Source organism: Anarrhichthys ocellatus, unplaced genomic scaffold, assembly GCF_004355925.1.
Source record: "Anarrhichthys ocellatus isolate YVR2014 unplaced genomic scaffold, GSC_Weel_1.0 scaffold2, whole genome shotgun sequence".
Lineage (NCBI taxonomy): Eukaryota > Metazoa > Chordata > Actinopteri > Perciformes > Anarhichadidae > Anarrhichthys > Anarrhichthys ocellatus.
The window spans coordinates 1640364-1654888 of record NW_022280032.1 but is presented as its reverse complement, the minus strand read 5'-3'; the positions used below and the strand labels follow the sequence as shown (position 1 = coordinate 1654888).

At 43.2% G+C, this 14525-nt stretch overlaps 1 protein-coding gene across 2 annotated transcripts in view; it reads right to left on the bottom strand.

Annotated features, from left to right (window-relative positions):
- Positions 1-532: 532 nt before the first annotated feature.
- The window catches only part of poc1b (POC1 centriolar protein B), a 46528-nt gene continuing 32535 nt past the window's right edge, over positions 533-14525 (bottom strand). For both annotated transcript variants that reach the window (XM_031863722.1, XM_031863730.1), the window contains 2 exons: positions 2969-3292; positions 533-1946 (listed from right to left, as the gene is read on the bottom strand). In XM_031863722.1, coding sequence (XP_031719582.1) covers positions 1782-1946; positions 2969-3292 — 489 coding nt within the window. In that variant the 3' untranslated portion in view covers positions 533-1781. The remainder of the gene's footprint in view (positions 1947-2968; positions 3293-14525) is intronic.

Below are 14525 nucleotides of genomic sequence, written 5' to 3'. Positions count from 1 at the left end.
TAAGTGGACCTTGAGTCACGGTCAATTCCAAAATGTATTTTGTCATATCAATAGCTGCCTGTTTGCTAGCTTTAACGTAAGATATTAGTAGAAACTTGGGTCTGTACTTCACACTTTTCTTGTCTTTTTAATGGTGCATGAAACCCCAGGCCTTCCACTATTCCACGGTCTCCTCTCTGATGTGGGGGAACTGGATTTGGTCTCGCATCTCTGCAGGCCGCACCACTTTATGTAACCAGGAGAGAGCAAAAGATGCAGGAGGAGGAGGAGAAGCCGTAAAGCCAGAGAGGAAGAGAAGGATGTGGTGGCGTGAGCCAACAGCAGCCAGCGGAGAGCTCTCCCTTTGTGTGGCTTTCTTTTTTTTTACTGCTTCCTCTCGACTCGGCCGCATCGCTCGCCACATCTCCGCCGCAGGAAAAACATAAACAGCTAAAGTCTCCACGTTGGGAGAGGGCAAGCCGAAACATTTCACAGTCACTGGTGGAGACAAGAGGCAGTGTGACACGAATCACGTGGACAAGCTGCACCAGATAACAAGCAAGAGTTACACGGCGGTATGGAAGCCCGCTACCGTCATCTTCATATTTAGGGTAAATTGCAAGTCAAGAGAACCTTTAGATAGCGAGTTACAATGTCGTCTTTGACTTTCTGTGTCAATTATTATTTACTTATATATAAATTATAAGTAAAAACATTTCCAATTATTATCCACAACTTTTAACATTATTTCTAATTTCGCTGGCAGTATTGGGATTCAATATGGGACATTTTTTTTTACTTGTATGAACTGTCAGAACAAAAGTCTGTTGCAGCAGCAACTTCTCAATCAAATTCAGAGCACAAAGACTATTTCTGACCCATGAAGATAAGATGGCATTGAAATGATTCAGAAGTGTTTAATTTCATGTAAATTCAGATTCATATTCAAGTCTTGCAGACACGTGTGAACGTTAGCTCTTATCAAATAAAATAAGTGTAAGCAGGTTTTTATCAGCTTTTGTCTCGACTTATACAGACGATACGAATAACATTAGTGCGATATAGTTTATCATCTGTTCATATAAGTTATATTTGAGGCAATGCAAAACACGTTTTAAAATTACAAAACAAATATGCAAAAAAGATTACAATCAGAGATGTAATTGCAGATGCTACAAACTGCTAAAATGTGCTAATGCACAAATATGTACACGTGTAAACACACACACACACACACACACACACACACACACACACACACACACAGAGGTCATACAACAGTCTGTTTTTATAGCTGCAGCTGTCCCGATTGGACGTAACATCCATATCAACACACACATAACCTTGTACTTCTATCTTTGTGAGGACACTTGACATTGCATTCCCTTGCCCCTTACCCTAACCTTAACCATCACAACTAACTGCCTGACCCCAACCAAGTGTGAACCCTCAAACAGGCCTTTTGCAGGTCCGTCCCAAAGTGAGGACCGACCAAAATGTCGCCACTCTCAAGGTCTAAAACGCACATTGGTCCTCACAAAGATAGCTGTACACGTACATTAACACACACACACACAAATGGAATGTCCCAGCCAGGCTGTGATTGGCTGTAGAGCTGGATGTCCTTAAGAGGTGAAGAAAGACATGGACAACGTATCACACACACACCCTGGTAAACCCACTGACCCGAGAGAGACCACTAAGGTTGACATTTTTAACTACACGCAGACACATATGTACATAGACACACACACCCATGTCCAGCAGTCTTGGGGTCAAGCATCAGTCTGTGTGTTTGTGCTTCAGTCGTTGTGTTGGTCCTCAGGGGAAATGGACGTCTCCTCGCTCGCCGTCCTCCTCCGTCCTCCCGACGATCGCACTTCCTTGAGAATCTGGGATTGGTTGAGAAGACACTCTTTCAGCTTGTCCTCAGTCAGGGTGAGACGCTCCTCCAGCACTGAAACAGTCTGTTTGAGGAGGTGGGAGGAGGAGGAGGGGGGGTACAATAATTATAAAGCAGTCATATAATTATAGAAGTTGAAAATATGAAAATCGGAGATCAGAGCCTTAAAATCAACCCTGTTGCAGTTATGGAAAATAACATGAGAGCTAAAGAGAGACAGAAGAGGGTTTTTAGTTCTTGTGACACATCACGGTGTTTCGGACTTGATGCTGAGAGTTGCTACCAAAAGTTTAAAAGCCTCTTTTTTCAATAAAACATGTATGATGACTAGAATGTTCTACAGTTCCTCACACTTCATTTTTCATAAATTATCACTTTTTCTTTTAAAGACGGGAAGCAGAAGACGGACCGTATCTTATTCTGGAGGTGAACTCGCAAACCTTAAAATGTGGACATACTCGTCTGATGGGTTTTTATTTGCGTGCATACATTTTATGTTTGCTGTTGATTAGTACATGAGATGTGAAATTGGAAAACATTACGACGCATCAGGACTTTTTTGGGTTCATGTCAAACTCACTGCCACGATAGCTGCTCTTCAATGTGTAAACAAGATCGTTTGCATTGTTCATTCATTTCCCCCCAAATCATGACTTGTGTTCCAGCTTTCAAACTTGTTGTGTATGGAAATTCAAAGCTACTATGAGGAATGTTCATTTTGTGTTGATTTTGGCGGTCCCTGTGGACAACAGCGGTAGTATTTAAGGAGCACTAGAGTCCCTTTAAAAGGACAAAAAAAAACTACCTCGGTTTCATTTTATGCCTTTTTATTCGACTTGGCCTCAGATGGAGTTTGACGGAGGGGATTACTACTTCGACCGACTTTCTTATTAAGAAAACTATATCAGATTGCAATCTAGATCTGCATCAAAGACATTTGGAAACATTTTAAATTTCAACATTCGCCCGTTAGCCCGCCTCCCACACTTTCATATTCATTTCTCTGTTGTTGTGATGTTTTTTGGAGGGATTTCATACCCCGACAGTATCTTCATTCGACAGTTTGGACCTTTACTAACAACTGACCTGCGTGAGAATATCCAACTGTTGAACAATGTGTCGCAGGATAGAGTCCAGACTCGATGGATGACCAGAGAGAACTTCTAATGTGTGCGTCTGCCCTCTCTCCTCCTCCTCCTCCTCCTCTTCCTCCTCCTCTTCTCGCCTGCCTCTTCCTGCCCCACCCTCCCCAGTCTGGCTCCAAACAGGCGCACCTGCCCTGCTGGTACTTTCGTCTCCCATCCATCCTCCCACTCTTGAGCTGGTCACGTGACGTGCCGGCAATCCGTTGGAGTGGTGACCGTTGGCGGCGGCCTGCGAGGGCGTCAAGTGTGTTCGCCCGTTTAAGAGCTGGAGATGAAAACGAGAGAGAAAGACAGACTTTGACTTTCGGCGCATTGTGCTCTCCTATATTTGTGCAGCCGATACGTTTTTCTCACATCAAAGGTATCCCAGAAGAAACCCACATTATATCAAATCACCATCGTAACACCTTGACATTTAATTGAGGAAATGCCACTAAAAAACATTATCGACTAATCGCATGATAACTGGACATAACCTCAATCATTTTTAAGTTAATTGACTTATTGCATGAAAAATGGATATAAACTCAAGCAACGTTATTGACTCATTGTAGGATATATGGACAGGACCTCCATCATTTTTACGTTATCGCCTAATTGTACGATATATGGATATAACCTCAATTTTCACGTTATTGACTTATCGTAGGATATATGGAGATGACCTCAATCATTTTAGCTGAACTCGATATCGCCCGTTGTGTTAACGTGCCTGTTTGTTACATAAGAATGTCACCAACATTTAAACCAACATGATGGCAGAATAAACAGCGAGGTTAATCGTTATTAGACTCGCGCATTGCAAAGACATTCCGCATTTTTGCCAACAGCCCGAGAGTCCATTTTATTCATTTTTTGATTGTTTGGTTTTATATCTTTAACAATGAAAACTTATTATTAGAATTTATCGCAATTATCTCTGGGGCAATATATCGTCCAACTAAAGCAGTTATCGTGACAGAACTAAGTGTGAGCATTCAAAGAAGTTAAAGTGAAGGCAAAAATGTAATCTCTCAGACAAATTGAAAGCTCAGCCAAAGTGTGAGCACAATATCAATTTAAAATTGAATAAGAGTGTCTGAAATGTGCAGGAATCAGACCACCAATTCACCTGGCTAATGTGTATTGGTGATACATAATGCTATGCAGGTTTAGCCAACATCCTTCCTGTTTCTTTGTTCTGTCAGTGGAGTAGACCTTGAGCTTGTTGTAACTTGGCAGACTGAAGCAGGTGGATGACTCACACTGCTGGATTACTGACTGAACGACAGACTCTGTGACCGACTGACTAACTTGCTGGCAAAAGACAAGTTCACGAGGTTATTTGCACTCTAAAGCAGGAAGAGAATATCTCCTTTTTTATTTGACCTCCACTTTTATTGAGAGAGGACAAAATGATATTTCTTTTCACGAGTGAAAAAAAACACATGGTGGGAGAAGGAACAAAGAGAGAGAACATTATGTTCAGTTTAAGCTCATCACTTCTCTGGGCAGAGCCGACTGAGAATGACTTCACCGTTTCTAGAACAAAGACAAAAATTTTAAGAAGAATTGAACTTTTCGCAATTTCGAGCTCTCTGCATTCAGATCAGCACTCACACACTCTCTCAAAAACAGCACAAACTGTGACACTTTGAGCCGCTGTCCTCAGATCAGTGTCTAGAATCTACTCAAACAGCCACCAAGGGAAGAAAGGTCAGGCCAAAGTGATAGTAGGGTCTTGTGTGAAAGGTTGTGTCTGGAGTGCATGAAGAGGAGCAGAGGGGGAATAATTGAGGGATGTGTCGGGAGGACGGAGGAGGAAGGAAGAGGAGGGTGTCACACATTCCTGGCCTAATGCATGGGGCAATCGATTCCGGCTCGCTTCCTGCGCACTGTCCTCACTTCAAAGAGAGCGTGGAGGGAGGCAGGAGAGGAGAGGAGGGAGGAGAGGAGAGGAGGAGTGTGAGTGTGTGAGGAAAAGAGGAGGGAGAGTTACTCTTAACTCCGGAGTGGAGGTGAACAAAGCTGTCAGTGTGCGGATGGTGAGTCTCTCTTTCTATCTCCGTTCATTTCTCTCTTTATCCCTCCCCTCTTCCCTCTTCCCTGGCCACATCTGGCCAACATCTGCTCAGCTCATTTACGCTCGGCAGATGCAGACCTCCATGTGCACCCTCCCCCTCCCCTCCGCCAGGAAGTTTGGGTGCAATCAAACATTTAACAGGCAGGGCACCCTGGCTGGCCTGAGTGTCAAATCAGTGTGCGCGCGCACACACACACACACACACGGATTCAAAACAAAAAAAGAGCACACACATGATTTTATGAAACTAATGATCCCTACAGGAGCAACGGCAGAGAACTCGGCAAATAAAAAGTTTTCAAAAGAAGGGTAACGTGTGATCATTATCACATGTTACCACATTATGCAACAAATATATAAAAATTCAACATTTTGCAAGATACTCAAAAGTTAGAGGCGTTTAGTAAACGTGTTAATTGGTAGCTATTTACACTATCAGATATACAGGAGAGCGTGCGAAATGATGTGAACAAGCAGATCTTACAGTCACACTAGTTCACTTAATCCAATGTACTGACCGACACCCCATTACGTCTAGACAGAATCTCCATCAGGACACTGTGCTAGAAATGCATAGATACGATTGGCTATAGTACTTATAAGGCACAGAGTGCTAAAACAAGACATATAGAACAATAAACACCATCATTTTAACGGTCATCTTTACTCTACTGATCTCTACTAAGCTCTGTGGAATGTCAGGGGTCATGGCTCACCGTGACCGCGGCCAGCAGTGGCGGGAATATGGTGATGGCGTGACGCCAGCCAGGGGTTTTTTTTGTGCGATGGGAGATGAGTGGGTGTTTGGGGCCGGGGTGGCAAAGCAGAGCAGAGAACTAGCCGCTGTGATAATAAGGGGGGGGGGGGTCAGTGGTGATAGTGAGTCAACAACGTCCACGTTGTCTCTATGTGGCGCCACGAACAAAGGGACTATTTCGCAACACTGGACTCTGTGGGGATAAAGGGGCTCGGTGCAGAACGTTTGGTGAAAGACTCACAGATCAGTAATAATGGTGGCGACGCTTTGGGTCAGATGTACCAAACACGGCAGCGTTGTCAGAAGAGGAGCCCGCATTTAAAATGTCAACATTACCGGCGATTGTTTACGATCAAAAAGGGATCTTCAAGAGGAAAACCCTCCCTGATCACTGATCAGGGAGGGTTTTCCTCCCTGATCAAAAACATAATTACCATGAGCACCAGAATTAGCTGCGCTCTCTTTGTGCGGGCAGACCTCAGACACCGTGACCTCTTACATTAAAAAAAGCTGTTTGATCTTAATTGAAGGGCCTCTCTGATGTTTCGCCGCCTCCCCCGCTCTACCTGAAGCTACATACTCGTCTTCAGAAAAAACTGTTTATTAAAAAAACATTGAAAATCCTCCTCATGAAGTGAGCAACAATTATAATAACTTGACCCACACTGTTTATCAACAATCATTCTGTCAGATGACATTGACATAACGTTTTGACATTGACTTTGTGAGTGACACTGAATGAGCAGGGTGAGCGTGCCTCATGAAGTGGTCCACTGGAGAGGACACAGATGGGCCCTCGAGCCTCGTGATGTTTAGTGTTCACACTGAGCTGCCAGCCCTCGTGATGCCGAGCGCTGGCTGGGTTTACATGCTGACCACAAACAAATATCGTAAGCACGACTTAAGGCGCGATAAGCAACGTGGTATATGGGGTTATCGAATGTATTCAAACGGAAATGAGTGAGCAGAACAACCTCTTGGAACAAGAGCTGTTTAAGGTTGAAATCGTGCCGTGTCAAAGTCTAGCTTGAGACATGTGATAAAAAATGTATTCATTTATTATCATCATCAGCATAAATAACACCGTGGGGGGAACAGCCATGCCGAATAGCAAAACAGGAATCTTCTCATCCAGGATGGTGTTTTTGGAACAAAACACATAAACAGTATTCTGTATGAGAGAGGTAAATACACCACTGCCTGGGCCTTTTCATCCAGTATGTCGTGACGACACAACAGCCCGGCTGTATCTGGGAGGCTATGAGCGGTGAGAGAGGAAGGAGGATGAACTTTTATTCGATTCTAAAAGACGCAGAAAGAGATGTGTTGTCAACCAGCATGTTGGCGAGTCAGCGCTGTGACTGAGCACTATTTTGATAAAAAAATCTGAAATTGGCCGCTCTGCGTCACTGACGTTTGATATGATGGAGTTTGCTTGATTGCATACTCATTGTATTGTATTATGTCTTGAATTAATGAAAATTGAACAATTTTATAAAAATCAATACGTATAAAACCATTTACGAGAGACGCCTTTCCAGCCTACGCAAAAAAAAAGAAGAAGAAATAATTTTAGGAATGTTTCGACAAACTAGAACATGCTGGTCAAAGGATATATTGACACTTTTATCTGTTTAAGGCTACATCTACACTACTACACTTTCATTTTAAAACATTTACGCTTCCTGATTGGTTCTTTTCAGTCATGACCTGTCCCTCCCCGATTCTTCACTTGATACGACATCAGCCTCGACTACCAGTGGTTCATTTCAGCATTGATAACGAATTACAAGTTTTGCCGATTTTGTTGTCTATGTTAGCAACTGTTGCGCAGTTAAATTCTGCATTTTATAATGCTGCTACTGGCTACATGCTCAGAAGGCGAGCTTTTGTTCGAGTGCTTTGCGATCAGCCCTGGTCATGTGATGCGTGGTAGTGTGTGGATGTAGCCTGAGTCTAGCGTGTACCCATCAAGTGACCTCGCCACTCCTTTCCTGTATTAGACGGTTGGTGTGGAGCTGAAATTGGTTTTGTGATGGTGAGAGGAGCGTTTCCTGGTCACAGGACGCCATGTAATGCCGCTAATGAAGCAGGCTCCATGGAGGCAGGAAGTCCTTGTTAAAAAAAAAAATCAAAAGGAGGCATTAGCCGGCCCTGACCCTCTGCCCTGGTTTCACTTTTCTATTTCTGCAGAACAACACACTCGGACATGGTTGCCCTCTGGACACAAACGCATTCCAAGCAAACATCAATGGTGTTGGTACACACAAGCACTGTTGGCTGCCATCCGGACCAAACGGTGGACACACGCGTACATACACAAACACACACACAATTACTCACTCAACAACTAGCACCGCACACCCAAACACAACCGCACACAGCTGGAGTCACTCTCCAGAATTCTTCCCTTGATTACTAACAGCGGTCTGGGCCCTGCTCTCCTCGACACGCAGTCACATCGAGGATACGCTCTTGAGCTCGGTCAGACATTTTTCAATGCGGCCATTTTTTCCTGGTCAGGAAATGTGAGCCCGACTATTTCGAGCAGGTATCCCTCCACCTCCCATACTTGGTCCAGATCGATACCCAAAGTGACATTACGCTCCCAAAAGTCAGCTTTTATAAGCAGGGTTCAGTTTCACAAGACTGCGAGAGAACACGGGAAATAAATATCAATGGTACAATGTGCCATCACATCTCTCTATAACAGCAATGCGATTCAATTCATGCCTTTTAGTGTTCAATACAAATTGATGTAACGTTTTAAACACTATAAACATTACAGATGTGGAACAAAAAACTAAAATGACCCCTTCAGGACGACACTGCCAAATGAAATTATAGGAAACAAGAAAACGGTGGATTGCGGTCAGATTGTGGTTGCAGAGGCAGCAACTCCTTTGATGCCAAGACAGTCCCTGCTTAAAGAAACGCAGGGTTGTCTGCTAAAAAGAAAAGTAGAACCAGGCTCAAATTTCCTGCAAGTCAATGATTGTCACTTGCATCTGATAAGCTTCAAACTCAAGGATTTAATGGTCAAACCGGACTTCCTGGATCATATTTCATTGCCTCACCGGTACGTGAAACAACACACCGTTAAAACAATAGTTTTTGGTCTGAATGCCCATTTAATCATATTATAAATATTAGTAAAAGAACCACTGGATGTAACAGTTTTAGTTGCAGTACTAGAAAGAGAAGAAGTGTTAAGGCACAACTGTATACTGGAAGCGATAAACAAAATGCCTCCTTTAATGCTCGTCCATTGATGCTCCTATAGTCCTGTAGGGAGAAATTCTTAGCTTTTTATTCCTTTCAGCTCGCTCCAATCAAACAGCTTTGGTCGCTGGGTCCTCATTTGACGCTCTAATATCAAAACAAGGTCGGAGTAGAGGCAGTTTGACGTGTGTCATCAGTTTTGGTGCATAGACTGTATAAGAAGTGGACGTAGTTGTCAAGACGCCGCCCATTGGTTTGTTTACTATTGGTTTTCAACCTCACGTTTGCCATTTTGGCCGTCACCATCTTGGATTTTTATAGCCAGTGAACAGAAGTGACCATATTTGGACTGAGGAGGAGTGACATAGAGACGCCGTTGACGGCTCTGGTAGAGACCTGTCAATCACAAGGTAGCCCCGCCCTAAAGCATACCCTGCTTTATCGTCTATTTAATATAAGTGGGACAATAATTTACCAAATGCTGCTGTATTGAAGAAGACTTGAAACTAGCGATTAAGACCATAAACTCAAACAAACAGGAGTACTTAAAAAACATGTGTCAAAACCTTCAGTGGGTTTGGGCATTTAGTAGCAGAAGGAGCAGAAACAACGGTATGTGCAGTACTAGCAGAAGAGGGAAAATTGGCGTTAGTACTAGTGGTACTAATAGTAGCAGCAGCATCAGTGCTCTATGTACAGACTGAATCAACCTGCCTCCTGTGTGGTAATATCTTCTGCCGACCTTTAACAGGAAGTCAGCCGGCAGGTAAAACTGGCAAGAGATCTGAAGCCACTGACGGCTCCGCTTCCTGTCTGTATTGCCAAAACGCCACATCAGAGGATTCATTTTCCTTAATTGTCATGTACCCCGGTGCTCCATCAACACCTGCATTGTAGCTCTTCAAACAAAACACACACACACACACAACACAGGTAAGGATGTTTCTCACTCACATGTGGACACGCAAAACAACACACCAAAACATGTGCAGACAAGGCAACTGCCACATGTAACTATAACTTAGCTGGAACCACTAATCGGATCTTTTGTCGGAGGTTTTCAAAATGCTGAGAGACGAGCTGATGGTTCATGTGGCTTTGAGGAAGTGGATACATCCTCTCTATTCCTCACCCTCCCTCCCGTATCTGTCTGTCTCCGACATCCGCACAGCAGCCACCCACTCGCTCAGTCAAAACTATCCTGCTCGGTGGAGGATTGTGATTTCTGACCGCATCACGCACATGAATGGGGACGGTAAACACCTCCACCACGAAAACTGCTACGGATTCATACAAATACAAATTAAGGAAACACACTTTCCCATGACTTCAGTGAAAAAGTGCTCTCCCCAAAGTTTCTTAAAGTTCCAGCACTCACTGACTATCTTCCTTATTTTCAGTTCTGCCATTTTCACCTAAAAAAACAAACAGAGGTAAAGGTTTTCATCGACCAGTCATCAATGTAGGTCAAGTAAGTGTTTGGTTGCAGTTGGCCGGTAGTTTGGTCGAACGTGTTACATTGAAGTTTGGTTACGCTTTCCTGGTCGCACAGACATGAGCTGGAGCAGAATTGTGACAAGGAGATGTTTGGATCTTTTAAAGTCCTCGCGGCAAACCGATATTCCCGATATTGTCTTGAAAACTCACATCTACAGTATGGCGTCTATCCAATCCGTGTCAGCGCAGTTAGAAAATGTCGAATGTGCACAGACGGACGGGAAAAAGCCGCCACACCTGATGCTGTGACGTCACTCTGGCCGTGTGTCAAGTATATATCAAGCACACATAGGTAACACCTGTTATTTCAGTGCATCAAATAGATTTAATCAACATTTAGGTAAATTGCAGCCCTCCAATATTAAACGACTGAAAAAGACTGGGTCGGGACATCCCTGGTGGAAAGTAATGCAAACAGATACTTAGCCACTAGAGGAGGTTTTGCAGCAGCACATGTGTCTTGCTTTATAAAAGTCCAAGTAACTTTGTACTAATAAATCTAATGGATCAGCTGTGGTTAACGTGCTGCTGATCAATGTCCAATCACCGTGGTCCTTTCAAATGCACCTGAGATGCAGAATTGAACTGTAATCCATCTCCAGTTTGTTTTATTGGTGATTTATTGGGATGTAAGATAGTGAGACATACAGAGAGAGAGAGGAAAGCTGTATATTGGCGAGAAGACGAACTCGGCACTCTGACCCACTTCTGCAGGATAAATGAGCGAGAAACTGTCGCTGAATCCCACCAAGAACAAAGATGACTCATCGTCAGGCACTGAGAGAACGAGGTGGAGAGAGGTGATGAAGAGACGGCGAGAGAGAGGGAGGTGCAACATTTAACCAAGAGCAAGATGTTCATTGTTTTATCAGAGGAAATTATGAACATGTGGACAGGTGGGACCGTATTCCAAAAACACTCATCTCAATCCTGACAAAACGCCCACCAGAACCAGTATGTTTTCATTAGAACAGCATGGATCACTGACCCACAGAACTCGACAGATTTCAAGGTTGAAGATAAAATGTGTTGCCATAATCAAACACAGGGTTACATATCGAAATGCAGTAAACATGACAAAACAAAGAAAAACAGGAGTTGGTGGTGACCAAACCAGAGCCAAAGGGAGAATATGAATTATAGAATCTGTTTGTAGAGATTAGTTCGATGCTAACTTCCGGTTCGGCATACAAAAATACATCATTCCTGCAGCACTTTATGTAAAATAAGGTAGCACTGCGAAAAAACAAACCAAAATGAGATGCTCACGGTGTTGTACAAAGAACTGCTCAAACAACAGGAGGAGAGAGTATTTGTGAGGGTTTATGCAGACATGTAGAAAGACCACATTGTGGCTTGTATAAAATCGTTTCATGTTGCATTTCTTATCACTAGTTTAGTGACAGGATGAGGTCCATCAGGAACAAAACCTCACACCACAAAAAACTGTTTCTTCCCGACTGCAGTCGGCCTCATCAACAAGGCCTGGGACGCCCAACACACCGCTGCACAACTGTACACTTATTATAGTGTACAGACACTATAAACAAAGTCAAATTATATGTGCAAATATACTTGGCAAAAGACTTTCTGATTCCGAGTATACCTGAAGCCAAAGCCTTGAAAGAAGCAAGCTCGTGAGCTCACCGGCTCAAACAATAAAACATTATTAATAATAAATACTGCAAACCTGCTGCCATTTAGAAGTTGTAGATAATGAATCCACAGTTTTATATAATGTGTAAAGATAAAATATTTCAGTGTTCTCAATCTGGTGTGCCAATGGATGTAGAACACAGCACTTACGTTGATTGGGTTACAGGTCCCCACTCAAGCTAAAAATGGACCCAGTGGAGGGCTTTGGTTGAAAGTATCCTCCAAAAGGTTGCTCAGTGTTCATTAGATTTGGACGAGCACTCGCAGCGTTGGTGTGGAAACCGGCTTTGTTGGCCGTGAAGTGGATTGTTTTGGGACCACGAGGCAGCGACAGATATCCCACCCTCTCTTCATTTCCCTGCTCCGGGTCTGAAGACGCCCTCAATTTACCTCCTTCCTTTTAAGAGTGAGTCACACCGGAACACGAGTCGTGATCTGGACCGTTGCCTGGTGAAAAAGCCCTCACTATCACCAGTGTGTCTCGAAAAAACAACAGACTAATTCTCATGATGAATGGACTACAAACCCTTGTTAGTTCAATTCAAGACACAAACTAAAGGAAAAGGTTTGGTTTCACAGATGGAGAGCAGACTTTTGAAAATGTGTGCAAATCATAAACTCATGCTAGTCAAAGGCACGATCTAAAAAACAACTGTAATCGTAATAGTTTGTAGTGCAGATTGCAACTGCTATAAGATCATAACTGACACTACAACACATGTGCAGGTGATGTAGTTAATCTGTACAGCCAGCCAGGTGTTAATACAGGTAGTCCAGTTTGCCTGCCTTCGTAACAAAAAGCCTCTGCCTATGATCTGGTGCCCGGTTTTAAGAGGACATTCCAACCCGCTTATATAATAGCATCATGCCAAAGATGAGTCATCGTCATGGGACACAGAGGTTAAGCTTCCTGCAGCTCCCTTGAACGCAGCAATGCTTTCATGTTTAGGGATGTAACGGAGAACATACACAGGTACAAGAACACAGAACCACCTACGGAGACACACTAGCACAGACGAACACATAAACATAGAAAAGAAACACCAACAAGTCAGATGAGAAGCAGCGGTAACGCCAAACACACATTTCACTGTTGTGCATTTGTGTAAAAGGATTTTATTTCTAATGAAGCTTTGAGTCCCGCGATTTCGCAGTCGCCATCTTGGAACACGGCCGTCTCCATCTTGACTCTAAATGGACCATAATGTACTAAATGAACATCATGCTGTATTGAAGAAGACTTGAAACTAGAGATTGAGACCATAAACTCATGTTTACAATGTTTACTGAGGTAATAAATCAAGAGAGAAGTAGAGTCATTTTCTCATAGACTTCTATACAACCAGAGGAGTCACATTTGCAAAATGCTCTTTGATTGATAACTTCATGTTCAGCTTTATTTTAACCTAAATTCACCCAAAGGCTGGATAAGTGTGAACCCCACAAGCGTTTGAGCAGTTTAGCGTGATGTCGTCAATTATTACAACCGAATCATCTTAATTGTGTGTGCTTGTGTACATTTCGGCGCTGACAACGTGTAACAGTGAGCTTAGGCAGGCAGGCTGTGGCGGAAATCGACAAGCACGTGTGGCTGTAATGCATGAGGGCAGGAAGCTATTAACATGGCATTACCAGACCAACAAGGGGCAGGAAATTAAATTTGGCTGTCTCTGAGAAGTGTATGTCCCAGCCCTCGCTCGTGGTGGGTAATTGATTATTATGGCTTTCCACAGCTCCTGTGCTTCTAGATATATTTTTCACTCATATTCCATGTGTTCTACATTTCTAGAGAGCACAGACTCATCATCAGCTTTGAGGGCTGGTTGTTTTTGTCTTAGCATGCTTGACTGACCAGGACAAGCACGTGGCGAATGGGCCACGCAGTGCGACCAGTGCATTTTGTTGTTTGCCCACAAGAACAGCTTTGAAACACGGTGACCATTGGTGTGAAACGTAATCTAAGTTGGAGCGTTGGACACGTGTGGCTTTAACCTTTGGACCTCATGCAAGAACATTTTCTGATCTTGACTTTCTTTGTTCAGTGAGCTCGTACTAGTGGGCCTTGTCCGATTCAGCAAACTCCGATAACATCAAAAAACTGTGTAAATGACTTAACCTAATCGTAGGTAAAATAGAAAGCCTTCCTTCTTAAAGAGTCTTAAAAAGGGTCAAAATTCTAGCGACACCTTCCTATTTCTATCACTTTGTCACATTTTCGCTCTTATTGAAAGCCAAAGGTTGAAACTTATGACTTTATACTTAATACTACAAGTGTTGCTGGAGTTTTTACCCTATAAGTCAAAA